General features: G+C 41.4%; 2 protein-coding genes across 3 annotated transcripts; both read left to right on the top strand.

Moving 5' to 3' along the window:
* Positions 1–2,094: 2,094 nt before the first annotated feature.
* On the top strand, positions 2,095–3,611 carry LOC122786379 (receptor-transporting protein 3-like). The gene is made up of 3 exons (XM_044052648.1): positions 2,095–2,179; positions 2,311–2,482; positions 3,097–3,611. The coding sequence occupies exons 1-3, from the start codon at positions 2,164–2,166 to the stop codon at positions 3,443–3,445; spliced, it is 537 nt and encodes a 178-aa protein (XP_043908583.1). The 5' UTR covers positions 2,095–2,163; the 3' UTR covers positions 3,446–3,611.
* Positions 3,612–6,188: 2,577 nt separating this feature from the next.
* Positions 6,189–25,827, top strand: LOC122786418 (ankyrin repeat and IBR domain-containing protein 1-like). Of its 2 annotated transcripts, none has more exons than XM_044052706.1 (21): positions 6,189–6,413; positions 9,452–9,783; positions 12,226–12,397; positions 14,039–14,170; positions 14,637–14,828; positions 16,241–16,358; positions 16,478–16,698; positions 17,576–17,664; positions 17,754–17,898; positions 18,149–18,309; positions 18,618–18,706; positions 18,965–19,095; positions 19,242–19,376; positions 19,530–19,616; positions 19,716–19,782; positions 20,042–20,187; positions 21,063–21,241; positions 21,373–21,424; positions 21,619–21,672; positions 21,773–21,896; positions 22,251–25,827. In XM_044052706.1, the coding sequence occupies exons 2-21, from the start codon at positions 9,596–9,598 to the stop codon at positions 23,696–23,698; spliced, it is 3,930 nt and encodes a 1,309-aa protein (XP_043908641.1). In that variant the 5' UTR covers positions 6,189–6,413; positions 9,452–9,595; the 3' UTR covers positions 23,699–25,827. The 2 variants fall into 2 exon arrangements, with proteins under 2 accessions (XP_043908641.1, XP_043908640.1); XM_044052705.1 differs by having other exon boundaries at positions 6,190–6,413; positions 22,248–25,827.
* The last annotated feature ends 270 nt before the right edge of the window (positions 25,828–26,097 follow it).

Below are 26,097 nucleotides of genomic sequence, written 5' to 3'. Positions count from 1 at the left end.
AAGTATTTCCAAATGAGATTTATCTCTCTGTCTGTCTGTCTTCCTGTGTGTGTGTGTGTGTGTATGTGTATGTGTGTGTACTGTATATAAGAGAGAGCAATTTCATAATTGTTATTATGTTGGTAAGAGAGTAACACTTAATCAATCACTGTCAAGTGTGTGTTAGTGTGTGGGTGCATGTGTGTGTGTCCTGGACCAGTAGTCCTTTTTGAGACCAAAACCTGACCCTAACGACACAGAAACACACCTCTGAGGAACTGGGTAAAGTTTGGACTAAGATGTGAATTGTGGTTAAGTTAAGGCTAGGGATAATAATGTCCAAATGAAGAGCAAATGCAGAAACCAAACCAAAGAAAAACCACTGTAACCTTTGACAGTGTGACATGTATGTTGTTAGACATTGCATTGCAGTAAGTTTTAATAAAGGGTGGAGCCTTTTTATGAGCTATGAACAGCTCCCGAAGAAGGAAAGTCCCCATAGTGAGTGAAAGGTTTCTGATTTGCGGCGTCACTGCATACCTGTGACAGGTGTAGCCATCGTACATCTATTATTACCACTTGTGAAATGACAGTAATGATTATACATTAATCTGAGTAAGCAAGGGTCTGATTCTGAAAACCAACATGACTACATGTTGCTGCTGGCATGTGTTATTGTTTCTATTCCTTTAATTGATTTTGAAACTATTTTATGATAACATGAAAGCTTTGGCTTTGACTTGAACATGGCTTTATATTTAGAACGTTTTTTTCCTCTCAATGTTCCTTACAAGATGTTCAGTTTAAAAAATACAGTCATTGTGAAGGCTTGGTCTTCACCTTTGGACTTTATTGTAAACCAAACAGAACGGATGTGAACAAGAGTCCTGCCTCTTTTAAGATGTTTCAATGTCAGTGACGTGTTTGAGGTTGAAGGATCCTCCAGATTAAAACAGGTTTGGGGTAGAAAGCATTTAGGAAAACAAAAAGAACAGATGGAAGATAGTGTCACTCCCCCTTCAAAGTGGAAAGATGACCCGGATTAGTGTTTGCACCAACAACTCTTGCTATTTTGTTTGTTTGTCTGAGAATGACAGGTACAGATGAGGAGCGCACACAGCAATGCACTGATGGATATCTGTCACCAAACAGGTTAAAAGTAAAAGACGATAGTATGATAGCCATCACATCTTTGTAAAAATTAGTGTAATTTAACCCAACATCCCTGCAGTGAATCCGAATCGTCACTTACGTTCAGATTTATTGCTCTGGAGAGGCTTTGATTCAACAAAACATCCCACCATGTTGTTGTATGTAAAGCTAATTAACATGTGTCTTGATTATTGTTCTCTTTATGTTATAATCACAGGGACTCTATTAATGAAACATAACATTTATTATGTTATAAGAATTTTATTATTATTACATGAAAACTTGATTAGTGGAAGAGAGAGAGTTTTGACTTTTGTACTCATCAACAGACTGCTTCACTGTTACGTCTGTGGCAAGCAGCTGTCTAATGCTGCCCCCTACTGGTGTACAGTGTAATCAGCTGAGATTTAAAGCACTTGCATCAACAACAAAAAATATAGTATTAAATATTAAATATATTAAATATAAATATAGTATAATAGTATTGTACTAATGTATTGAAAATGAAAGAAAGAAATTATGCATTAAATGGACACGTGTTATTAATGTGAAAGCTGGGGGAAACTAGGGAAGAAATTAAGAAAAGCTGTTTGGAGAAAGAATAAAATAATTTGACATAGTCCATCAGCGCAAACAAACACACACAAAGATTAGAAAATAAATGGTTTCACATTTGCAGAGGTTGAAATGATCTAGGTTTATATAAAGACATAGATATAAATATATCATTTTCTGGCAGACTTTTTTGTAATCTACATTTTTGGATGTTATTCCAAAGTTCCCTGCAGCCAAGAATAATAAAACAACAACAAAAAAAGACTTGTTTGTGACCGAACACGAGCTTCAGGTTACATTTGTTTTCAGTGATGCTTTGTCAGCTGACGCACAGCTGGACTTGATCAGATGGAAAACGAAACTGGGAATCAACAGAAGTTAAGTTTCGTTTTCCCCGAACAGAAACAAAACAGAGAATATAAACAGAGACGCAACGCGACGAGAGTACACAAACATTGGCGTCTCTGACCATCGACCATGGACAAATCCACAGGTAACACATTATTGCTTTATAATTAGCAAAAACACCTTTATCTTTGAATTAATTACACATTTTGGTTTGTGTGTTATTATCATCAATATTATTATTATTATTACAGTCTGTTTCTTTTTTGACTTGTGTAGTGTGGGCTCCTTCTTTATGGCTGGACATATTTGATGAGTTGGTGTATGATGACAATGAGCTGGACAATGAAGACCAGTGGACTCTCAACTTCAACTACAGCCAGACAGACAAACTCACTGCAAAGGAACGGAAGGATGGTTGGAAAATCACCTGTCAACATGTCAATGGAAGGTATGCATCATTTATTATTTTTTTATACTCTTTCTCAAGGTAACTGACTATGACTTTATTAGATATTATTAGTAATAATGGTTTAGTACAAATGAGAGTTGAAAAATGTGTTATAAAATGGAGCTAATGTTTTATTTGTTTTTAAACTTTGGTGTGTTGTGCTTGCCCACACTCATTAATTTTGGGATGTAACATAATGGGAGAGCAGGTTATTTATTTATTTATTAAACCAGGGGGAAAAACACATTAAGATTAAAAATATGTCCTGGCCAAGACAGACAGCAGCACAGTTACAAAGTAAAAATTGACAGACAAACAGTCAGCAGCCATACATACTATAAAAACATAGTAGGTAATAGTAGTAATCAAAATTTCCAGAATCATAATCATATAAAAACACACATACCTCAGAGAGAACATATACTGTGGAGTTATCCATTATGCACAGTGTGCAGCATTTTAGTGGCATCTAGTGGTGATATTGTAGATTGCAACCAGTTCACAGTAGGTCATCTACAACTGGAATGCTGGTTTAAAATTTCAGACGTTTCATTTGAAAACCATTGCTTGGTAGACGGGGAGATTGACTGAACCTTATTCTTATTTCCCTCCAGATTCCAATGCGACTCCTGCTACAGGACCTGGTCCTCAGTAAAGGTGGTGGTGGTGTTCCGCTACCGGTTGCGAGGGAGCCGAGGGACAGTGATCATGCGGCCTTTCCGTCAAATGTGTCGCCAGTGCGACAGCAATCGCTTTAATCTCCCTGGTTTCTCAGACAATGCTGTTGAAGAGAGTTTGTTAAGGCTGTTTTCCAAAATCTGGAAAAATTGCTATGGGGTTGAAGAAGATAGTGATGATAATTCAGAAAATAACTCTAACAAATACACAACCAAACCACATGAGGCATCACTGTGTGAAGCCTGCAGTCAGGGCATCTGCAAGCAGGTCGAGGAGTGTGTTTGAGAGTTTTTCTTTCTTTTCTGTTCTTTTCTTTCTTATTTCTTCCTTATTTCTTTCATTTTCATTCATTTTAATGTTGTCATATATGTTCTGGGAAACATTTTTTGTACACAGTTCAAAGATCTTTATCCTATATGTTATTTTGTTGTTTTGAATCTTTCTAATTATGTTCATTAATAAAATGTGTTTTGTTAAAAGAGTGGCTGTTAATTAACTGTGTTATTAACCAAGTGGTCTCCATACAATCAATTTAATGAATACATTATCAAATCCATGTACTCATATTTTCTAGTCCTTGCTCATTGAATGTGAGAGACATAGATTTATCTGCTTGAATAATTTACATTAATAGAATGATCTTCACCATGGCCAGCTGCAAGAATAAAATATTGGTTATGTTTTATAATTGTCGTAATCTACTAATATAGGTTTCTGGCAAGACTTTAACTGGTTAATAAACTTTATTTAAATAGCACTTTTCTGAACAATGTTACAACACAGTGGAAGTAGATTAAAACTAAACAGCCACACTCAAAATAAGAGATAATTAAAAAAATAAAAACCAATCGGTTTTTATTTGCCTTGTGAATTCTTAGTTGACAGAAACACTGAAATAATATGACAGACAGGACGATGGCAGTAATGCAACATCATGGATGCAAGCTGTCAGTTCTTCTACCAAAGACTTCTAGCAGGCTGTACACTTGCAGTGCAATGCTGCCCTCCACTGTTGGAAGTTCCCAATCACATTGCAACATTCAATTGCCATTAAATCCAATAGAAGAAGAAAATACAAAGGACTTCACAGCACTTTGAATCCCCTCATCAAATGAGAGTTTTGAATCACAGATAACTCCTATATTTCTTGCTGCCTGTGTGAGATTTCCAGACAGAGGTGCAATAAAAGAGGTAACTGTATTTGGGGCACTATGTAAAATGACCTCAGACTTTTCATCAATGAATTGAAGAAAGTTCTGAGACATTCAGTTTGCTAGGACAGAGGGTTTCAGTAGCAAATGCAGCTGGGTTTTGTCTGCATAAAAATAGTAGAGTACATAATAGGACTGAATGATCTGGCCAAGGGGGCCAAGAACAGATCAAGAACAGGAGAGGGCCTAAGACAGAACCTTGGGGAACACCACAACTCAGCTGTAGAAGTTGTGTTGCCCATAGTATTTGGAAAGGTTCTGTTAGTGAGGTACAAATGAAGAGTGTCAAGTGTTGAGCCTTTGATTCCAAACCAAGATTCAAGGCAGAGGATGCAGTGGCCAATCATGTCAAAGGCAGAATTAGAATTGAGGGGTTACTTCTCTGTAAGCAGCAGGTAGAAGCTTGTTAGTGACTCTGACAACTGCTGCGTCAGTGCCATGACGAGCTCTAAAACTACACTGGAATGTATTAAAAGCATTGTAATAATAATGAATTGAGCACATAACATTTTTTATAAAAAGGGTAATTTGGAGATTGGCCTGGAATTATTCAGGGTCATTTCAGGGGTCGTTCCAGTTGCAGGTTCTTTAATAAACTTTCTGGGAAATTGCCTCTCTCTAGAGCTATATTTAAAACATGATGAATTACAGGGCAGATGCTGGGAAACTTTTTTGAGGAGTTTAGAAGAGATGATATCAAGAGCACAGGGGGAGGGGTTTATGAGGCAGACTGCCTTCTCAAGCTCATAGGGAAACTGGGTCAAAGAGACCAAGTGAAGAATACAACGTGGATGTGATTGGATACAAATAACAAAATAACAAAGGAGCCTCAGCTTCAGGAAAGAAAGGAGAGAGATCACACAGCAGAAATCATTTCAAACTGAATTTTTGGATTGATTATGACTGTTTTTTTTATATAATTTCTGATAATTAAGTGGATCAAGCATCTTTGATTGCATTCTGATGAGAGTGATTAGTGAGCATATACTTTTTGAGAACTGTATTTGATATTTCAGATTTATTGGCCACCCACTGCCTTTCATGCTTACATGTTAAGTATTTTCACTTAATGTTACTTTCACACAGTTAACATGGTCCAAATAACCTTCACTTACTGAACACTCATATTCATATTCTAATAATCCACCATGTCATGTGACCCACTGTCTCCAAACCAATGACACATAGTATTTACTACTGCAAACCACTGTGGAGTACTAAAGAATAATGAAGAATAAGCCTTTTATTTGTACTTTAGGCAAGGGCCTTGCTGTGCCAATCTCAGCTGACATAGGGCAAAAGGTGGGGCAAACCCTGGACAGGTCACCACAGGGACACATAGAGACAACCATTCTCACACTCACACCTATCATCAATTTGAATTCCCACATTGCATGCCCAGACTATTAAGAAATATGATTTTTGTTTTGTCCATATTGCCCAGCCCTGGATTGTATATAACAAGTTGATGGAGACTCCTGGATGAGACAAACCCAACCGTGAAAATATATTGAATAGCCACTAGGGGGCGACTCAGCTGGTTGAAGTCTGTTTTAATGGAAGTCTATGGGAAAATTAGCTTACTTAGCCAATCTAGTGCAAGCGACATTAGTGACATGGAATAAATTAACATTCAAATCCCCGTGTAAAAATAAAGTTGACTTATATGGTATATTGTTCAACTGAATTTATTTATTCTTGACCTTTTTGGTTTTCCAGATGTCCCTGAGTGAACGCAGACAACCAACCAATCAGGTGAGAGCCCTCCGTGTGACAGTTGGTGGTACGCATGCGTAGAACTCTTTTCTTTTTGGCAGCAACAACAACACTCAGAGAACAGGAGAGAAGTCTCGCCCCTCCACTCTCAGTAGCAGCGGCAGTAGCAGCGATAGCGGCGGCAGCAGCATCACCGGCTCCGGTGGCAGAAAGGAGGATGGTCCAGCAGAAAAGCAACCTAGGGTGCGAATGACAGTGATACGCTAATGGCGTATGATTTCCGTTGGTTAACGAACGTGCAACTGGCAACCAAGTATATCGACCGTGTAAGTAAAACGGTGTTGTCGTCCTGCTGTAGGTAGTTGATGCTAACAGAAAGCGCTAACATAAACCTCAGAGGGACAGACCGCTAGCTCCGGTAACCACAGGCAGAAGGCTGGCTCTCTTTGGGTGTGTGTTACCGTTTTCACCACACCGCCGTTACGGCCGTACAGAAGCTTGTTCTTGGACAATGAACACCAAACAGTCGCTTTCTGGTCGGTGTCAGTGATTCACGTAGACTGACAGCTTGTTGAACAAAGGAGCTTTAACCGTGGGGCCGCGTGGACCGAACCACGCAGAGAGACAAGTGGGCTGCTGTTTGTGTTTGTGCTTTATTTCATGCTGCTGACACATTTCTTCTTCCAGGGATAAGCACACGAGGTCTGACCTGAATTTTGCTGATACACGGTCACCCAGCTCATTATCGTAAATGCCGGAGTGGTTTTGAAGTTGCACCGTGTTTCATTCTGAAGCTCTTGACTTTTACTCTTTCATAGAAAGTTCTAATATTTCTTCTGACAACCTCTCCCAGGCCTCGACTCGAGCAGAAGCAGCAGCAATGAGATCCACCCATGAGTTGGTTAAGCTGTTATGAGTTAATGTGTATCAGCTGACATCAAGTTTGGATGACAGCAGTGTCAGTAAGCTGCTAATGTTTGTTTAAAGACATTTTGCAGTGTGAATAGCAAAGTGGTGACTGTCGATTTGACTTTTAAGCTTTTGGCAGCGAGGGATAAATGCTGTTATCTTGTTTCGTGTTTAGGTTTTGGCTGAATATAGCTAGATTGTAAACAGCTTATCAGATAGACAGTCTTTCTGACAGACACACAGACCGCTTTATTGAGGTTGCATTATAACTTGCTCTTTGTAGCTTTTTGTAATAATTTGCCTTGCTTTCCGGAGGCAGCTATCTTGTTCCGTCATGGTTCTACTGCAGCCCAAACAGTCAAACCAGCATGAGCATGTGTTTACTTAATTTCAGGAACATAAATTTCACCATAGTTCCCTGAAGCACATGGGGAAGAGAGGGGTGAACACAGGAGTCCACTGTTGTTGTAATTGGCTCTTGCACTATTAGAGATCACTAATTCTTGCACACTGGACCTTTAAGCAGTTGACATCTTCTTCTCCTTCTAATAATATTAATAAGAATTTCTGATAGGCTGCACACTTACAAAGAGAGCTGAAGTGCTGTGTTGTTTAGGTTTCTTTCCGTAAAGTCTGCGATCAATAAAAACTAATCTCTTGTGTTACAGCAGAACAGTATCAGGCCAGTCCTGGCCACCAGGATGAAATGACTGAGGTCATAGGCTGTTAAAAATTGTGTTAAAAAGGGGAATAATAACATATGACTATTTTTTCATATCAGAACATTTTTTCTTGTGGTGTAGGTAAATAATAAACTGTACAAAATATAAAATATGAGACAAAATTCATTAAATGTAAAAAGGAGTAAAATATAATACACCTTCCCAAAGGTCTGAAAGCTGACGATGGGTTCTTGGCCATTAGTTAGCCATTAGCCAGTAGTTAAGTTGAGTACACCAGTTCAATCTAGTGACTTTGTATCTAAGTGAAGTATAAAAGTTTTTAAACTGGCTCAAACCTAGTCCAGACTTACTGTTATTCAGTATGAGAAACAGTGACTGGCAGAGATACACAGAGGAGTGAAGTGAACTGGAAGTAAACCAGTGGGCACAAAACAGAGCCAAGCAGACAGACTGACCTATTAACTATCATAAATCCACATCATCACCAACCACTCATCCGGATACGCACACATTCTCTCACTATGGCGTACGTCACAGGAGCAGAACTTACAGCATATTGGCATTATGTGTAAGATGTGGCAGCTTCTGTGTGACCCGTATGTCTCCCTCTGTCAGTTTGTGTTTTCCCTGTCTGTCACTGCATGGAAATGGGAGGCAGACGAGGGGAGCCAGCCAGCCGCGCTATTCAAATGTTCCAGAGCTCAGCCAGCCTCTGGCCAACTGTAGCTGGGCTAAAAGGGGCTCTTTGTGAGGGCCAGACAGATGGCCATAGAATGAAGACTGTAATGATACTCTCAGCGGCCCAATACACACACACACAGTCACATGCACAGACTCCACTCATTATAGGTTGTAATGGTGTCTGCTTGTGTGTGTTTAAAGACAGGACAAACTGAACGTGTATGTGTATGTGAAAGAGAAGGACAGAAGGAAATGTGGCGGAACGCATTGTTAAAGATGAAGATTATTAACAAAATGTGGCAGAAGAGGTGTCGGTTTAGTTTGTGTCACAAATATTTCTTTTTGCTGCACAGATTATGTTGCTTTATGCATTATGTTCCATGACATAATGGAGTTTATAATTCAGAGGCAGATGGGGAAGGTAATGAAAAGATCATAATAATAACTTATGATTCTGCAGGCAGTTTATAAGCTGTTGTCATGTGGGTTCACTTGGCTACATCAGGCACAACTGTTTCTTTGGTTTAGCACATAAGAAGCAATGGGAAACTGGTTTTGACCCAGTGTGTCAGTGCTGCTTGGTTTCACACTCCAAAATTAATATGTACAGTGTTATGTAGAGGAACATGTTAACACTTTGATACCGTATGTCTAAACTCTTCATGAATGTAATCTAACTGAACTCGCAATGTCCACTGAGGTAACATTGACTGTCTTTCATCAACTGACTGATAAATCAATGGCTTGGATATCATCAGGTTTCCTCTGTGGTCTCTGTGCTCTTTATAATTATCGCTCTATCTTTCTATCTTCTTTCTTCTGTCGCTCTGTTTTCCCTTCCATTTCTGGTAAGATAACTTACTTGCTGCAGCACATCAACTAATCGATGGATGGACTGATTGATTGAGCCGCTCTCTCCCTGTCTCACTCCTACCATCTCATATACCCGTTTAGCTCCAATCCTCTCTCCAATCTCTCCTTTTTCATACTCAAATACGCCTTACCCCCGCACACATAATTATTTTCTCTTATGTCCCTCCTTTCTATCATTTACCTCCAATAAATCTTTCTCCGTCTCCCTCTTCTTGCAGGGAAGGATAACACTGAACCATGTTGCTCTAAGTTGTGACCTGTGGTGAACGGGGGAGGAGGAAGAGGAGGAGGGAGGTGTAGGCAGGCAGGCAGAGGGGCATCTGCCACAGCTCCCTTGAGGTGGCATATTGCAAGCTTGGGCCATGGGCAACACAGCCACCAAGTTCCGCAAGGCCCTGGTGAGCGGCGACGAGGCCCTGGCCTGGCAGCTCTACGAGGGCAACCCTCAGTTCAGGGAGGGCCTCGACCCAAATGCATCGTACGGGGAGCAGTACCAGCACAACACAGCTCTGCACTACGTTTGCCGCCATGCCATGACACGTTTACTAAGGTAAAACTCATGTTTTCTCTTATGCTTAATTTTGTTTGTTAATTTAATGTCATTATTTTGGAGGTTAGGCTTCATAATAATAGCAGTTATCTAACATAGTTGCGTAAGCAGTGAGTCAAAACAAAATTGAATAATACTTACTCAGCTGCAATTGTTCTGCAAATGTCACAACTTTCGTAATGTATTTTACCTCAATTTACCTTTTAGACTGGCGTATATAATGTATAGTCACTGATGTCACTTAAACTGATGTTAAAGTGCATTAGCAACGAGGAGTAACTACACCATCACTGTAGACTCTTTATTAGCCATTTTTTACATATGATTTTTATATTTCTAATCAGGGTTACCTTGAACTAGGCTTTAGAATTCAAACTTGTGATTTTGAGAAAGATCTGGGCATCAATGTATTCTTTGAACCAGAGGGTCTGATGTTAGACTGTTGCCTTGCATTCTAGGATTCATATTCACACACACCACCAGCATGTTCATCTTTAAATTTCATTAAAGAATCTATAAATGACCGTCGCTGAGTCGACACAAGATGTAAAACAAAGGGGTCAATCTAAAAAGCATATGGAGAGCAACACATCAGTGTGTCATTTTACCTCCTGCAGGGATAATTAAGCTGCTGGCCATGACGAAGACAGCTGATTCAGTGACTCAATTCAATAGCCGTCCTCGCCTCCTCCTCCTTCTCCTTCTCTTCCCTCTTGCCCTTTCTTTCCATGATTACAGAAGGGGGTGGGTCAGAGGAAGCTGTTTGAAAAGGCCAGTCAATTATCTGTACATCTGCATGTGTGCACACATGCGTGTGTTCTGAGCGGGAAACTGTGACTCCACATGTGCTTAATTTGTCCAAGTCTCAGAACATAACAGTGAATCAATCGCTGTGCTATTTGTGTCCCTTCCCACTAACCTATAATGGGCCAGAGACGTGCTGAACGCAGCTTTCAGCTCCTGACAAGTATCATAGGAAATGTTTCTTTGTTCCAACTGCTCAGCTGGACACAGGCAAGCAGAGAGACGACAAAGAAATCTCAGACAAAATAAAGAGTCATGCAGGACGAGCGTGGGCTGGTGGATGCAGTCTGTTTTTCAGATTATTTTTAACATGTATCCGCTGCATGTTTACATTCTCTTCTAGATGCTTCTTCGTTTGAATTGGCTTGTATTCCCATGAGATGTGCAAAGTGGGAAATTACAAGTGGACCTATTATTGGAAAAAGGGGTGTAGTTGAGGAAGTGTAGCCTTTCCCCTATAACATCTGATTACTTGGTATTGCAGATGTGTAAATAACAACTCAGGACTAAACAATGATTTTTTTCTGTTTTAAGAGGCAAAGATATGCAAATGTATTTATCGACATACCACAACTTCCCCTTTTTGTTTTGCACAAGTCCTGTGTGTTTCTCCTCTGACTTTTCCTGCCATTGTAATGTCATTGTACTGACTGAACGATGCCTGACTGTTGCGGCAATATGACAGCCCCCCACCTGTTGATTCTTGTAGACTGATATTAGGGCCATTCATACGAACATGGGGCTTTCTGTGTGTCGATTTGTTCTCAAGTGATTATTGCTGTGTGAGTGAATTAGCAGTGGCTTGTGGCTGACCGGATAAGAAGGTCATAAGTGTAAGAGCAGGAGCAGCATAAGAAAAGGCTGGGGGCTGCTCGATCAGGAGACAGACGGACACTGTTTGTATCACTAGTGGCTGCTGCTGCTTTGTCTAAATTGCAGAGAGCTGGGAGGGTGAAGTTTTACAACATTTCTTATGGATTCAACCAAAGAAAATTCAATGAAAGCCGTTCATTTTAAAATGTTTTTCATGATAAATTGTATTTCTGTGACGGTCTTTGTTTATTTCATTTGGAAAAAGAAATAACTTTTCTCTGCATGTGTGCAAAGGCAAGAAGATGGAAAAGTGAGCTTTTAGGATGAAAATTAGAGAACGAGAAAGGGACGTTTCTAACATGAAGAAAATATGAAGGAAACTCAAAGATACAGGAGTGGGTGGAACTAAATAAAAGTGGAAACCTAATTAGTAAATTGAGGTTTTGACAGACAAAGAGCAGAAAGAGGAAAAAGAAAAACAATTTACTGAACAGATCTGCAACCACAGCTGTGCTCCCAGTGCAACTGGCACATCCATCAGCATCTGTGTGTTTGTGTTCACATCCGCCAGTCGGTATGTCCATTATCTCAGAGATGTTAAACAGAAATAGTCAATATCTCCTCACTCTGTCTTTCCTCCTACCCACCAACACTCTTCTCATTACCATACTCCATCTATCTCTGTTAAAGTGAGCTTTACTTTTCTCCTGCTTCCCTTTGATCATTCAATTCAAAGCTTATTTCTATCTCAGTTGTAAACCTTTTTGGTTATTTTGTTTTTTATATATATACCTTTTTTTTGTTTATTTTTGCCTGTATGTGTAGGTCCTTCCTGTTCAGCAAAGAGGGGAACCCCAACAAGCGTAATGTGCACAATGAGACATGCCTCCATGTGTTGTGCCAAGGCCCGCAGATCCTACTGCTGCCAGAGGGAGCGCTGTTTCCGCGACTGGCCCGACCTCAGAGAGATGAGCAGCGCCGTGCAGACTGTCTCCAGGTAGCGTCAGCAAAGACAAACGCTCATACTTGCATGTTTGCGAAGAATAACACAGGGTTTTTTCTGAATTGGCTTACAGGGGCGCTGCACTTTCTTATTTTTGTGTGCCCTCTTACCAAAATGCAGATTGAGGGTTGGATTCTATTCATTGCTGCTTTACACTTCGGGATGGGTACCAAAACACACACACACACATTCGCCGTCACATATTCGATGACCCTACCTTGTTGGCTGCCAACGGCCTCTCGACTAATTCAGCACGTTGAATCGGTGCTGCCTTTTGTCGAAGAGAGAGAGAGAGATCACTGTAATTTAGCTCCTGCCAACCAAATCACCAGAAGGGGGCACACACCCAGAGCCTCATGTATGATCCCTCTTATCATAAGTTGTAGCATATAGATGTGAATACAACTTGGCATGGTCTGGAGCGCACATGTAATGACCCAGGGACAAAATTAACAAGCAGTGCAGTCTATATTTGCTGCTTCTGGTTTCCTTTTTCAGTGACAGATGCAGATTATTGCTGCCTGCAGCTGTCCACACAGAAACAGAACAAAACATGAACTATGTTTTCCTTTTGTTTTATAAAAAAGTTTCATTTCAGGAAATGTTGTCATTGACTAAAAATGACTCAAATGCTGTACTACATATGCCGGGCCTGTAAGTGGCATTGTAACGCTGGTACACTAAAAATGGAGAAGAAATTGAAAGAAAAATTATTATAGTACAATCTTGCATTGTACAAAAAGCAAACAGACCAAACAACAATGTTGGCAACTTGGTGACTTTTGTCGTTATATTTAGTGACATTTCAGACCCCCATTGAATTTTCTTCAAAAAAGCGTATAGTGACAAATCCAGGGACTTTGTGGCATCACCATAATTACTTTCCGAGAAGAGAATCGCCAGTTTTGCCACATGAGTGAGCTTCATCGAGCTCTATTTACTGGGGGCAGAGAGTCAGTCTAACTGTAGACAGACACAGAGAGAGAGAGAGAGAGCGAGAGAGAGAGAGAGAGACACAAGCGCTGTGACCACACAGACAAGAACAAGCTGTGGATGTGCAGTACAGCTGACCGTGTGTGCAGAACAATCACTAATCTGTGTTGTTCATTCAAGTGTGTGTTTTCTCCTCCGCTCATTTTACAATTCAATTTCACTGTTAATCTTCAACACTTAATTTTTTCTTCACTCCTGTGCCTGAACTTGCCGAGGACAGGACATGGTCTAGCAATATCTATCCCCTTTTCAGTCTGGCCCCAGTTACTTTTCATCGAAAGTCAAGGGCCAAGATAGGGACAGTGACTTCCAGCGAAAGAGAGGGAGAGGTGGGACTATGACATTATATTTTCCCAAAGTAGCTTATTCGTTGTCTACACGGAAACACAGGGGCAGTGTTTTGAGTTTTTCCCAAAACACTGTGTCCCAAACTACTGTTTCCATGTAGATGAAATGCCAATACGATAAAAAACCTATACAGATTCACCTACACTCGTCTCTTGGTGGACAGGCCCCAAGTTCCCCAAAACCAGTCTGAGGCATCATCATGATTGGAGGTCTTTCTTTGCTGTCAGCCAACCATCAGGCGGTGAATCCCAGGCCTTAGCTTATTAAGCGTATTTGTGGGTTTCCCTCTGCCAGATGATCTTAAGCTGGACTGGGGCCAGGCTGGAGAGAGGCCAGTATGAGAAGGCCAACGTCAATGCCACCGACAACCACAACAGCACCTGTCTGCACTACGCTGCTGCTGCAGGCATGAAGAGCTGTGTGGAGGTGAGAGGAAGTGCTCTAAAAACTATTTAAACTGGCATTACATTTTGCTAACAATTTGTGTGCAGCAGATTTGACTGTGTTCATTAACATTTGATTTGGCAAAGATCAGTGAAATAAGTAGGCTATGTGTCAGTTTTTGATTGGGAAGAAAATACACTTCTTGAATTAAAATGCACTTGATTCCAGCTGTGATATGGACAAAAACTACCTGGATATTTTCATTTTGAGATGAGAGGAAAAAGTTTCTCTTCATCTCCCCATTTTCTTATTTTATGCAACCATTCACAAATTGTTCACAGTTATTTCTTGAAATCCATCTTTTCATCACTGCCCATTTCCCTTTCTCCAATGTTTTTGTTTTCCATTGTAATATCTTAATATTTTCTTTTTTCTTGGCCTTTCTCACCATTTTTCTTGTCTCATCTCTTTTCTTCTCTCCTTACCCCTTCCTCCTCCTTCCCTCTAGCTGCTAATCCAGAGTGAGGCGGACCTTTTTGTGGAGGATGAGGATAAGCTAACGCCATGTGACCATGCCGAGCGGCATCACCACACTGAGCTGGCCCTCAGCCTGGAGTCGCAGATGGTTTTTTCCTCCTCTTCATCTCAGCAGTCAAACTCAGACCCACATGGTGAAACCAACCTTCTGCAATACAAGGAGGTGAGACCATAGTCTGGGGTTTTCCTGCTGGCCTAACTTTTATAGATAATGTGTTATTTTTCTGTTTTGTAGAATCCAAGTTAAAGTTTGTACAATGCAAGATTGTACTATAATAAATAATTTGAATTTTCCAATTTCTATTTCAAATAAAAAAAAAAAAAATCAATTAAATTTCAGTTCAGGGCACATAGAGCACTTGTCAGTAAACACAATACAAGTCTCCTATATTCTGGGGCTTTAGTGAAAGCAATGACATGATTCTGCAAAATCAACTATAAAGCAAATTAGAAAAAACTGGCTCTACTGCTAACACTCGTTCTGCATTATCTTACTCATTCAGCTTTTGCTGAGTTCAGCCAAGTGATGCCAAGCAATAAATTAACACGAGTAACTGCTGCTTGAGTCATGTTTGAGCTCTACGGGTCTGTTAATTCTTTGCATTTACCATCTAACACTCACTTTCAGATGTTACCAAATTGTCAATAAAGCGTCTTGTTTTGAGTCGTTCGTCTTCAAAAGTCAACACTTAGGTCATACGGAAACAGGTTTAGATGAATTATACGCACACTTTTTTTGTAGGAGAGGCTCTCTGTCCACACGGAGACTGCGTTTTAGGACCTGAAATAGTATTTTTTGAAAACGCCTCCCAGAGTGGGAAAATCCCAAAATGCCAGCCGCATTGATGACATCATACTCTGCAGCTCTCTCTTGTGCTGTCATTCATTGTCTTGCGTTTGGAGATTGTTTTATCAACTACTGTCAATTTAAACTAACTAACGTCAGCCTGAAAAGACGCTAGATATGATTAGAACACGTCCAATCTTTAGAGGTTTCACACACACGGGTTGAATTGTAAAATGATGAGAGGAGAAAACAAAACCTATTTTTACGTGAATAAACAAAACGGATCAATGATTGTTCAACACACATAGATTGTTTGTGTGCGCTGTGTGTCTGACTCCACCCGCAGTAAATACAGTTAGTTGGATCTCAATTGTGTGGCAGAATTGTATTAAACCTAAAAGTATTTAGGTTTATGAGAGAAAGTCGGTAGATTTGTCACTAGTCCTTACACAGGATCTATTTGAGTGCACACACCTTGGGTCACACCTCTTTTTCTCATGATGTTAGTTGAGCAAAGTCAAACAGTGGCTGCTGCCAAATGATACTGGCCTGATCTTTCATCCTGCAGACAAATTTATGCTAATACTTCATCTCTTGTTGACACTACAAACCTTCCCCCCCCACACTCACTGACTGTAATCCCAGTCCTTTTCATCTCTCGCATGACCACTTACACTACCTAAACACCAAGCAGATCATAATTTCATATTTTTCTTCTGGTTGTTGTATCCCTCATTTTTGTCTCATTAAGTTCTCTCTGACATAGTTCTTCTCTTCTGTCCTTTCAGCCATATGAAGGACTAAAGCTTCAGGACCTGCGCAGACTGAAGGACATGCTGATTGTGGAGACGGCAGATATGCTGCAAGCCCCGCTTTTCACTGCTGAGGCTCTGCTCCGAGCACATGGTGTGTTTTGTGTTGTTTGTGACATTCACACCACTGCAATGTGATTGCAACATTTATGAAAATACAGAAGTAAAACTTGTGTGTAACCTGGTCTGTCTGTCTGTCTGTTTGTCTGTCAGACTGGGACAGAGAAAAGCTTCTGGAGGCCTGGATGTCAGACGCCGAGAATTGCTGTCAGCGCTCAGGTGTGGCCATGCCCACCCCACCACCCAGCGGCTACAATGCCTGGGACACCCTACCCTCACCCCGCACTCCTAGGACCCCGCGTTCACCTCTGACACTCACTCTTACCTCTCCCACTGACAGCTGTCTCACTCCTGGAGAAGACAGCCTTGCTACGGTGAGACACAGGAACTTTAAATAGGACAAAATGTTTTGTTGCTAGAGTTTGTGAGACAGGTGGTGGTGAAACTTGTACACAAAAACATACAAGTCTTTCTAAATGTGATGTGGTAGACATGTGTAAATGTATAATATGAGTGAATGGACAGACTTCTAGCATCTTTGATTGTAGTTAAACATTTGACAGAATGTAGAGTGTCTAACTTGTTTATCTACAGTAAGTTAATGTCTAATCTAACTCGGGCATAGGTGGTCATTTATTCTGCTGTCTGCTTCTGCGGTTTAGGCAGGTCATTTGGTTCTTCTCATTTGTCTGCCTACTAATTGTGTCAATTTCCAGTCCTATAAAATCTCTTAAAGCTCACAGGTTCCTTCAATCCGAGGATTTTTGGTGCATTTTAGGGAAAGGATGGGATTCATAGAAAGCAAACTGTTTATGAATCCAGAGAAACAACCTGTGTGCAGCTTTATATCCCCATATAGCTCCTATACTGGGAAATAGCCTAAAAATATCAAGGTCTTATTTATAAATAATTTTGCCCAGCCTTGGTAATATGTTTAAATAAGTGTTTTATCGCTGATTTTCCTAGACTTGGAATAAGCCTTATAGGCAGAGGTTTATGGGGGACCTCCTCCACCATTTGACAAAGCAGCCAGAGTGTGAGTTTCATGTTTTAATGTGGAAGCTTACTACACAGATGAAGAACAACTTTCCTTTTTGGTATGGGAAGATCACTGTAGTTCCTTGACGTGCTTGGGAAAGGGAGGATTAAGTGGACTAGTCTTCAGTTTGTTTGGACATGTACTCCAGCAATATACAGTGTACAGAGTATACAGAGTAAATGATGTCATTGTTCTCTCTTGTCTCCTTGCAGTGTGGTATTTGTCTCTGCTCCATCTCTGTCTTTGAGGACCCAGTGGACATGTCCTGTGGCCATGAGTTCTGCAGAGCCTGCTGGGAGGGGTAGGGACTTGTACCTTTTTATGTCTTAAAATGTGTCTGCTACCCCTTTAGTTATGTATAATTTTGTCACACGTGTGTTTTTTTCTAAGGTTCCTCAATGTCAAGATTCAGGAGGGTGAAGCACACAATATTTTCTGCCCTGCGTATGAGTGTTATCAGTTGGTTCCTGTGCATGTGATAGAGAGTGTGGTTTCCAGAGAGATGGACCAGCGCTACCTGCAATTTGACATCAAGGTAGAAAGTCAGCACTCATACAAGAGCTTGTCTGTTACTTTACTTTTTCCCAGTGGAGTTTTTGTTTCTGCATCTTTGCCTGTTTTCTACCACCTTTGTTTCATATTATTATTACACTGTGTTTGTTTCTTTGATTTGCCAAATCACTTCTGCTCTTTATGCTCCCTGTGATCCTTCCTTTTGTCCTCTTTCTCTTCTTTTGTCAGTCATTTGTGTCCTCACTTGCTCTCCCACCGCTCTTTTGTTCCAGGCTTTTGTGGAGAACAATCCTGCCATCCGCTGGTGTCCCGCAGCACGCTGTGAACGGGCAGTGCGGCTCACCCGGCCAGGCCCTGGAGACAGTGACCCACACGGCTTCCCCCTGCTGCCATCCCCAGCCGTCGATTGTGGCAAGGGCCACCTCTTCTGCTGGTATGCTTCATAGTTTAATGCTTGTACAAACATGTTTGCATAAAAACAATAACAGTGATATAAAAAACTAGTCATAATTCTTTCTTTTTAAAGCATAAGTCATTGCATTATTTAAGTCACACACTTAGTCCTTTGTTTGCTTTTATAATGGACTCGACACCCCTGAAACAAGAGGCCACTGTGCTGAACATGACAATTGCCGTTTGTAATCTTTATAGGAATCTTGAAAGGAAAGTTGTGGTACTCAGTCTTCATGTTATTTATTTTACAACACTCCGCTCTCTGTTTATAACACTTGTGGTTTACAGGGAGTGCCTTGGCGAGGCCCATGAGCCATGTGACTGTCATATGTGGAGGAACTGGCTCCAGAAAGTCACAGAGATGAAGCCGGAGGAGTGTAAGTCATTCCCTTTTTTTGTGCATCTCAGTAAACCAGCACAACAATGAGGCAGTTAACAGCAGCTGTCAGGACAGTCTTCCAGGATGTGTCTGATTTATTTTTAAACAAAGTGACAGGTGTTCAGGTTGATGACATTTGCCAAATGAGAGCATGTGTTTACCAGAGGGTGTATCTGCAAGGCAGGTGTTGGCCAACTGATATGTAGTTTCACTGTGTGTGTGTGTGTGTGTGTGTAATTGTGTGTTTTATCTACAGTGGCAGGTGTGAGCGAGGCCTATGAGGATGCTGCTAACTGTCTGTGGCTGTTGACCAACTCCAAACCATGTGCCAACTGCAAGTCTCCTATTCAGAAGAATGAGGGCTGCAATCATATGCAGTGTGCCAAGGTGTATATATATATGTTCACAAAGCTTTTTACTGAAGGTCCAATGTGTAGGTTTAGACAATCGGAGAACTGTGTTGTTGAATGTGTTGAATTTTAGTTGCAAATACTAAAATCTAATCCCCTCCCTCTCTCTCCCTCTCTCTGTAGTGCAAATATGATTTCTGTTGGATTTGTCTAGAGGAGTGGAAGAAGCACAGCTCATCAACTGGAGGCTACTATCGCTGTACTCGCTATGAAGTCATCCAACAGCTGGAGGAGCAGTCCAAGGAGATGACTGTAGAGGTACAAAACCCACACTTAGTTGATACTGTGAAGCTCTTTTTATGTTAATATTTTGTGTAATATATGTTTCCTCTTTATGTTTCAATAGTTTATATGCCTAAGATTATTCAATATACTTACACACACTGATGTATTATGTGACTTTTGTTACAGGCAGAAAAGAAGCACAAAAGTTTTCAGGAGCTAAATCGTTTCATGCACTATTACACTCGCTTCAAGAACCATGAGCATAGTTATAAGGTAATGTCGCCTCAATAAACAAGTTCATAACATATTAGAGCTGACTAATTTCTTAAATACTTGTGAATTCATACCTTTTCTCTCGTCTTTTGTCATTAGTTGGAGCAGAAGCTGCTGAAAACGGCTAAAGAGAAGATGGAGCAGCTGAGCAAAGCTTTCATCAGCCGTACGTTGCTCTTACACCGACTTCCTGTCGTTGGCAGGAGCCGTGTCAGAAAAGTCTTCAAATGTTTGTCAATATTGTGTATACATGAAAATGACTGACATGTTTTTATCATAAACAGCAATCATCACACTGTCCATGTTAATTGCTACAAAGAAGTGGGGGATTATTTTATTTCTGTTCATAAATGTTATTTATACATTCTTCTCATCCTCTGAAATAAACCCAATCTTAATGCTGCATCTGTGTTTTTCCGCTGCAGGTGAAGGGACTCCTCCAGACACACGGTTTATTGAGGACGGTGTATGTGAGCTGCTGAAGACGCGACGCGTGCTGAAGTGCTCTTACCCATACGGCTTCTTCCTGCAGCAAGGCAGCACCCAGAAAGAGATATTTGAGCTCATGCAGGTAATCCGATAATGACAGTGTCTGGCTTTTACACATCCAGTACAAGAACAAGATGGACAACATTAAACCCCCTCCAGCGATTCTGAAAGACTGCTGTTTACTGGACTTTGCTGATATTACAGTGATGTACCATATTTTTATGGAAAAATGTCTAGGTTTTTAAATATAAACAAATGTCAATTGAGCTCACACAACTCTGTTATACTGTCAGTTACATAGGACTCTCTTAATGTATTCCTCAGTGTAGCACCATTTAAAACACGAGTCGCCTGGTGACATTGTGCTAGTATAAACACAACATGTCCATGAAAGGTTTAAGAAATTAATCCTACTGCTAAAAAAAACAAAAAAGCTCCCTCAGTCAAGTCTGATAGTTATGCTTGACAGAGCAGAGCCCAGAGCAGAATAATAACTACAGTTCAGCATTGAACGGGCCCTCCCACATCCCATGAGTGTTGAGGGCCCATCAATAATTAGTTACGTCAGAGTATAGCAAATGTTCATGTAAATTAAACGATGTTTGTTACTCAAGGCGTGCTTCCTGTCGCCAGTAGGTGGTGGAACGATTGGCCCTGAAAACAAAAGATGAAAAACAAAATGGGCAGAAGCCTGCTGCCATTCCTGCAAACATACTTTGCTTAAATGAGTATTCTTCAGACATTTTTCAACATTGCTGCGTGGAAGTTGAAAGTCAAGCCCTTTGCTCTTTGTTTTTAGTAGAGTGTTTTCTATTCTCAGACCAAACAACTACTATCACCTGCAAAATTGCTGTGATAAATTTTTAATTTTCTAATTAACAACTGTGTTTGTTTGAAGTCTAACAATTTTCAATCTTTTTGAACTTCATAAAACTTGTTTTTTTTTATCTCCTTCAGACTGATCTGGAGATGGTGGTGGAGGATCTGGCACAGAAGGTGAACCGGCCATATCTGAGGACGCCGTGCCACAAGATAATCAGCGCTGCCCGGCTAGTGCAACAGAAGAGGCAGGAGTTCCTGGCGTCCGTGGCTCGTGGCGTGGCCCCCAACGATTCTCCTGAGCTTCCCCGCAGAAAGTACGAATAAACACGTTCACCATTAACTTAGCAAAGAAAAACCAACACATTTTGAGGAATTGGCTGCCTTGAAAAAACATTGACGGACATTCAGGAGATGGTACTGGAAAATCTTTTGTGTTATCTTTCAGCTACCCTGGAGGATCATGGGACTGGGAGTACCTTGGTTTTGCAACTCCTGAGGTAAAAAGTGAATGTCCTAGTCTCACATCAAACACCAGCAATCTAGCTTTTTTGTTCTGCTGACGTTTCCTGCCGAGATAATGCCACTTTCTGAAAATTGTGCTGGTACAGTCAGTGGCCTACTTCTGAATGAGGTCATTACTGCGCGGCTGTAGCTGATTTAGTGCACCTGTTTTGTTTTTTTTTGTTTTAAGATGGGGAGTCGTCACTCTGTACTGGGACCTGATCAAAGAGAGAGACCGTCACAGGTAATGCACCATCGCCACCTGACAAGTTATGCAATACATTTGTAACTCTGCTGCTTGGAGTTGGTTTCGCAATGACCCAGTCTGAAATGCTCTCCTCCAGGATTATGCTGACATTCAGTACCGCCGTAGACACAGGCCACGGCGCAGAGGAGAAATGCTGAGTCTGCTCAACCTTAGAAGCAACAGCAACACACCAGAGACCAGCAGGAGGAGTGACAGCACAGGTGTGCAAAACATGTTTCATACCTCCATATAAAGAACTTTTTTTACAAAAGGGGTTACCTAAAGGGACTGAAGGTGCATATACTATATACAGGTTTACTGTATGGTACTATTTATACATGTACAACAAGTCATTTTTAAACACTGCAGCAATACTAACGATGCATCCCAGTCCAACTCCATTCCCTGCCTCGTTTGTAAATTTTGACAGCCAGCTAATGGGATTTTACTTTATTGTTTCATGAATCAGATCTTTTGAAGCCCAGAGGCATTGATGACTGGGATCAACTGGCGTTCGAGTCACACAAAGCTGCACTTGTTTTAATGCAAGGTTTTCTCTTTTCTTCTTCCAGAAGGTTCAGAGAGGAGCGAAGGCCGCAGGAGAGTGCTGGGCTCGCTGGATGAAGATGACCCAAACATCCTTCTGGCCATCCAGCTGTCACTCCAAGATTCCCGCAGGGAGCGAGGCCTGGAGGGAGGGAAAGAGGGGAGAGCGGAGCTGGAGCGTGGACTGGACAGGGAGCCTGGTCCAGCAGGAGACCTTGGTGAGGTGGTGTTTCACTCCCTCAACGCAGATGCTCCTCCAGGAGCCAGAGGCTCGTCCTTCCCCGCTTCTCTCCTGGATCCTCCTCGCCCCCCTAACAGGACAGACTCCACCTCCCAGGCTCTCACCTCTAACCCACTCCCCCTCCCTCCCCCACCCCCCTCTCTCAGTGCAGAGCTGCTGGAGTTGGGAGATAGCCTTATGAACCTAGGTAACATAACCACTCCATACGACCTAAACCCGCACACCCAGGAACAACTGTGCTCACACTACACGTACTGCCACAGTCCTCTCACTGCTGACCCTGCGTACAGTGACCGCAGCCATAGACAAGATCAGAATGCAGCATTCGACCACATCACCATTATAGATCCTCATTATGACGGCAAAGAGCAGAGTTATTGCCACTCTAGCAGTTATTTGGTGGAAGAACACACTTCCTCCAGCATACTAGATCATATCCCAAACACCACACAAAGCCACACCCTTCCTTGTACTTATGACCTGGAAAATGCGGCCACATATGATGGCAATCAAAAACCAGACGGCTGCCCAGAACACAGGGGCTCTTACACTCAGGAGTGTCCCGCTGCCTACGCTCTTGAACGCCTTCCCAAAACAGACCCTCAGCCCCCTGCCCAGTTGTGCCTCCCGTCTACAGAGCTTGAGCCGGATCTGCTGCTTTCACCGGTGATCCCCCCAGGGGGCCCTTTAACACCCAGCGACCCACAAAGTCTGGACGCCCTTGACCCCACAGCCAGTGCCCAGCTGCTGGACAACATCATGGCCTGGTTCAACAACAACATCAACCCACAGAACAACCCACAGAGCCTGGCCCTCATCCCCTCCCCGCCCACCACAGAAACTGAGTCCTCCCCCGACACACACACCGAGACTGAGAGCCAGGCCTCCAGGGCCGTGACCCCCGCCCCGTTCTGGCAGCCCCTGGAGGGTGAGCCAGATGTGGACACGGAATCAGTAAGTCCCTGTTCAGGTGCTGCCGGCGTGGACGGCCCGAAGACACCGAGACCCAGCACTCTGGAGCTGGAAAACAGAGAGGCTGGCAAGGAGAGTGTGGATGGAGGGTGTGTGGCAGACCTGTCGCTGGACGAAGCGCACACACACCCTTGCTCACATTCCCAACATGGGAACAGCCCCACACACACTGCCCTTGCCACAGAGACAGACTTAGACCTTGTTCCTCAGCTGGAGGTGGACCAATCACCTGAGGAGTGGGAGGAGCAAGTACACCTGGTGTGATGGAGTCATATTTTGTGAGAGAGAGAGAGAGAGATGGAAGAGTGGAAAAAATTGAAGCACTAATGGAAACGTGTAATGGTCAATGACTCTTCAGTGAAAAACAAAGGTTTTAGTGGGTTCAGTGTTCACTGTATGTATTATATTGTATGTAGAGAGGACAAACGCCTTGCAGACTGTCCAGTAAAGATGATGTCATACTTAAGTTTATTATTTTTATTTAAAGTGCTATTCTTAAAAAAAAAAAGAAGAAAAAAAGAAACTAATGAGTGTTCATCAATGGAAAGCTACTGATATCACCACCACATAAAATGCTGCACATGTTTTTCTTATTTTTCTATTGTATTTAATTTATTTTCCTGCCTCCTGTGTGTTTTGTTTTCTCTGTTTGTTTGGGGTGAAGTTTTGGTGCTGCTGAAATCCAAACTTGCCTTGCATACTCACACACGCACACACACTTGTACGCACGCACACACACACTGACCCAACCACGAGCTTTTGCAGAGCTCCAAGAGCCAAATATGATAAGTGTAAGCTTGGAGCTTGTTAGCGTACTGTACAATCAGAGGGCCTAATTCAGATTTTCGGACCTCCGTGCACACTGTGCCTGCTTTGAGAGAGCCAACACACACCTGAACTTTCCTTTTCTTTAGGCAAGGTTGTCTGAGTTTTGTGGTAATTCCGTCTCAATCTACAGAAGATAAATGGTTTTCTGCAAAGAGATCAGCCTCTGCTACAGTAGGAATTCAGTGTTTGGCTCAAAGGCACTTCAGCATCACAGGTGCTTGTATTCAGAGTGGATTGGTCCCTTTTTTTGTTTGTTTTTAAACTGCTCACTGCACCATCACTGCACCATCCTGCTACTCGTTCAGAGTACATCGGAAGGATATTTTACATCTAATATGTTTCTGAAATATTTTGTTTATGTTCACCATGGCTCAGTTTTCACAACTGTTTTAAATTAGCAGAAGACTTTATGAATTGAATAAAATGTTTACACACTTAAACAATGAAAACAACTCTCTATCCTGAGGCAACTGAATAGCATTACCTGGAAGGGATTACGCTGATCTTCATCTGAGCTGATGCAGGGCAACTACTGTAAAAGAAAAATCATTTTTATACCTTTTGTTGTTCTGATCATATCTATTCAACCACTGATGCTAGGACAATGTGCAGTTGTTAATGACTTGGATAAAGTTGGGTTTTTATTGTCATTTGTCAATTTTCTCAGTCTAGAGATGAATTTTTTCCTATTTTTTAATCAATAGTTTTTGTTTGTATTTATTAGTTGCATTACTTTTTAAAACCAGCTTAATAATTTTAGCAATGAACGTTAATGGAGAACAAACCACTCTGGCTGTTGCCATAATACACTGAGGCTCTTGATGCACTTGTTTGTTCTTTCAGTCCAGGTTTATCTTCACTCAGCTTCATTGACACAGAATACAGGTCCATGTTTTACCTGATCAATCAGCCTCATAGCAGTTCCCGATCAATTATTCATACGTTGTGTTTCTATTTTTTTTAATTAACAGCCACTTTATCTGGATGTTGCTCAAGTCTGGTCACCTTTTTGTTTTTGTTTTGAAATGTGACTCGGACTCCTGAAGCGTATCTGTAATCATTTACAGAAGAGTTGATTGAGTGCTTGATGCTTGTTTGAAGTGAACTACTGCAACGACACCTTTCCCCTCTATGTGTTGAACCTTAGGCGAGTGTCTCAGGATGACTTTGGCGTTGCATGGTGTAAGAGTGGAAACACGGAGTCTGGGGTCTTTTTATTTGCATAAGCATGCCGTTAAGAGCATTGCACTTATCCAGTGCTGTCAGGCCAGATAGAGAATTATTATTATTATTTTAATCATGTTTTTATTTTATTTTTTGTTTCACGGCGTCAGGGAATGGTCCTGTGCCATTTTGTACTCCATATATAATATTTATATTTTAACTTACCCTCAAAACAGCTACAGCAGAATTAAAAAAATAAAAATAAAATTGCACTCTCATTGATAATACTTGATACATTCCCAGTCGATCCATGAGAGAGGTTTGATGTGTGGCCAAAACTGTAAATGAAAGTGTCAGTGCAAAGTTTACTCTCAATAAAAAGAACTGAAAGTGTTGCTACACATTTTGTGTAATGTGCTCTGTGGCAGCAGTTTCACTTCAACTGCAGTCTGCTTCACGCTGAAGTTGGCTACTTTCATGGTTTCTTCTCCTCGATCCATGCGATCACTGAAGTATTTTATACTCGATGTTGAGTCTATCTTACAGTCTACAATCAAGTAAAATAATTAAACATTCTGTGCATAAATATAATACCGTAGATTAACTCAGTTGATTCCAAGCTTTTAAAGGGATGTTCAGGAACAAGACAACATTTTTCATCATTTATTTCA

This window comes from Solea senegalensis, linkage group LG20 (assembly GCF_019176455.1).
Source record: "Solea senegalensis isolate Sse05_10M linkage group LG20, IFAPA_SoseM_1, whole genome shotgun sequence".
In the NCBI taxonomy this organism is placed as follows: Eukaryota; Metazoa; Chordata; class Actinopteri; order Pleuronectiformes; family Soleidae; genus Solea; species Solea senegalensis.
The sequence above is the reverse complement of the archived record's forward strand: the minus strand, read 5'-3'. Positions and strand labels throughout refer to the sequence as shown.

Coding starts and splice junctions, on each gene's coding strand:
- LOC122786418 (XM_044052705.1), top strand. CDS start 9,596: ATGGGCAACACAGCCACCAAGTTCCGCAAGGCCCTGGTGAGCGGCGAC. Junction 16,699..17,575: donor GAGAAGACAGCCTTGCTACG/GTGAGACACAGG, acceptor GTCTCCTTGCAG/TGTGGTATTTGTCTCTGCTC. Junction 21,673..21,772: donor AAAGAGAGAGACCGTCACAG/GTAATGCACCAT, acceptor GCTCTCCTCCAG/GATTATGCTGACATTCAGTA.
- LOC122786379 (XM_044052648.1), top strand. Junction 2,483..3,096: donor TGTCAACATGTCAATGGAAG/GTATGCATCATT, acceptor ATTTCCCTCCAG/ATTCCAATGCGACTCCTGCT.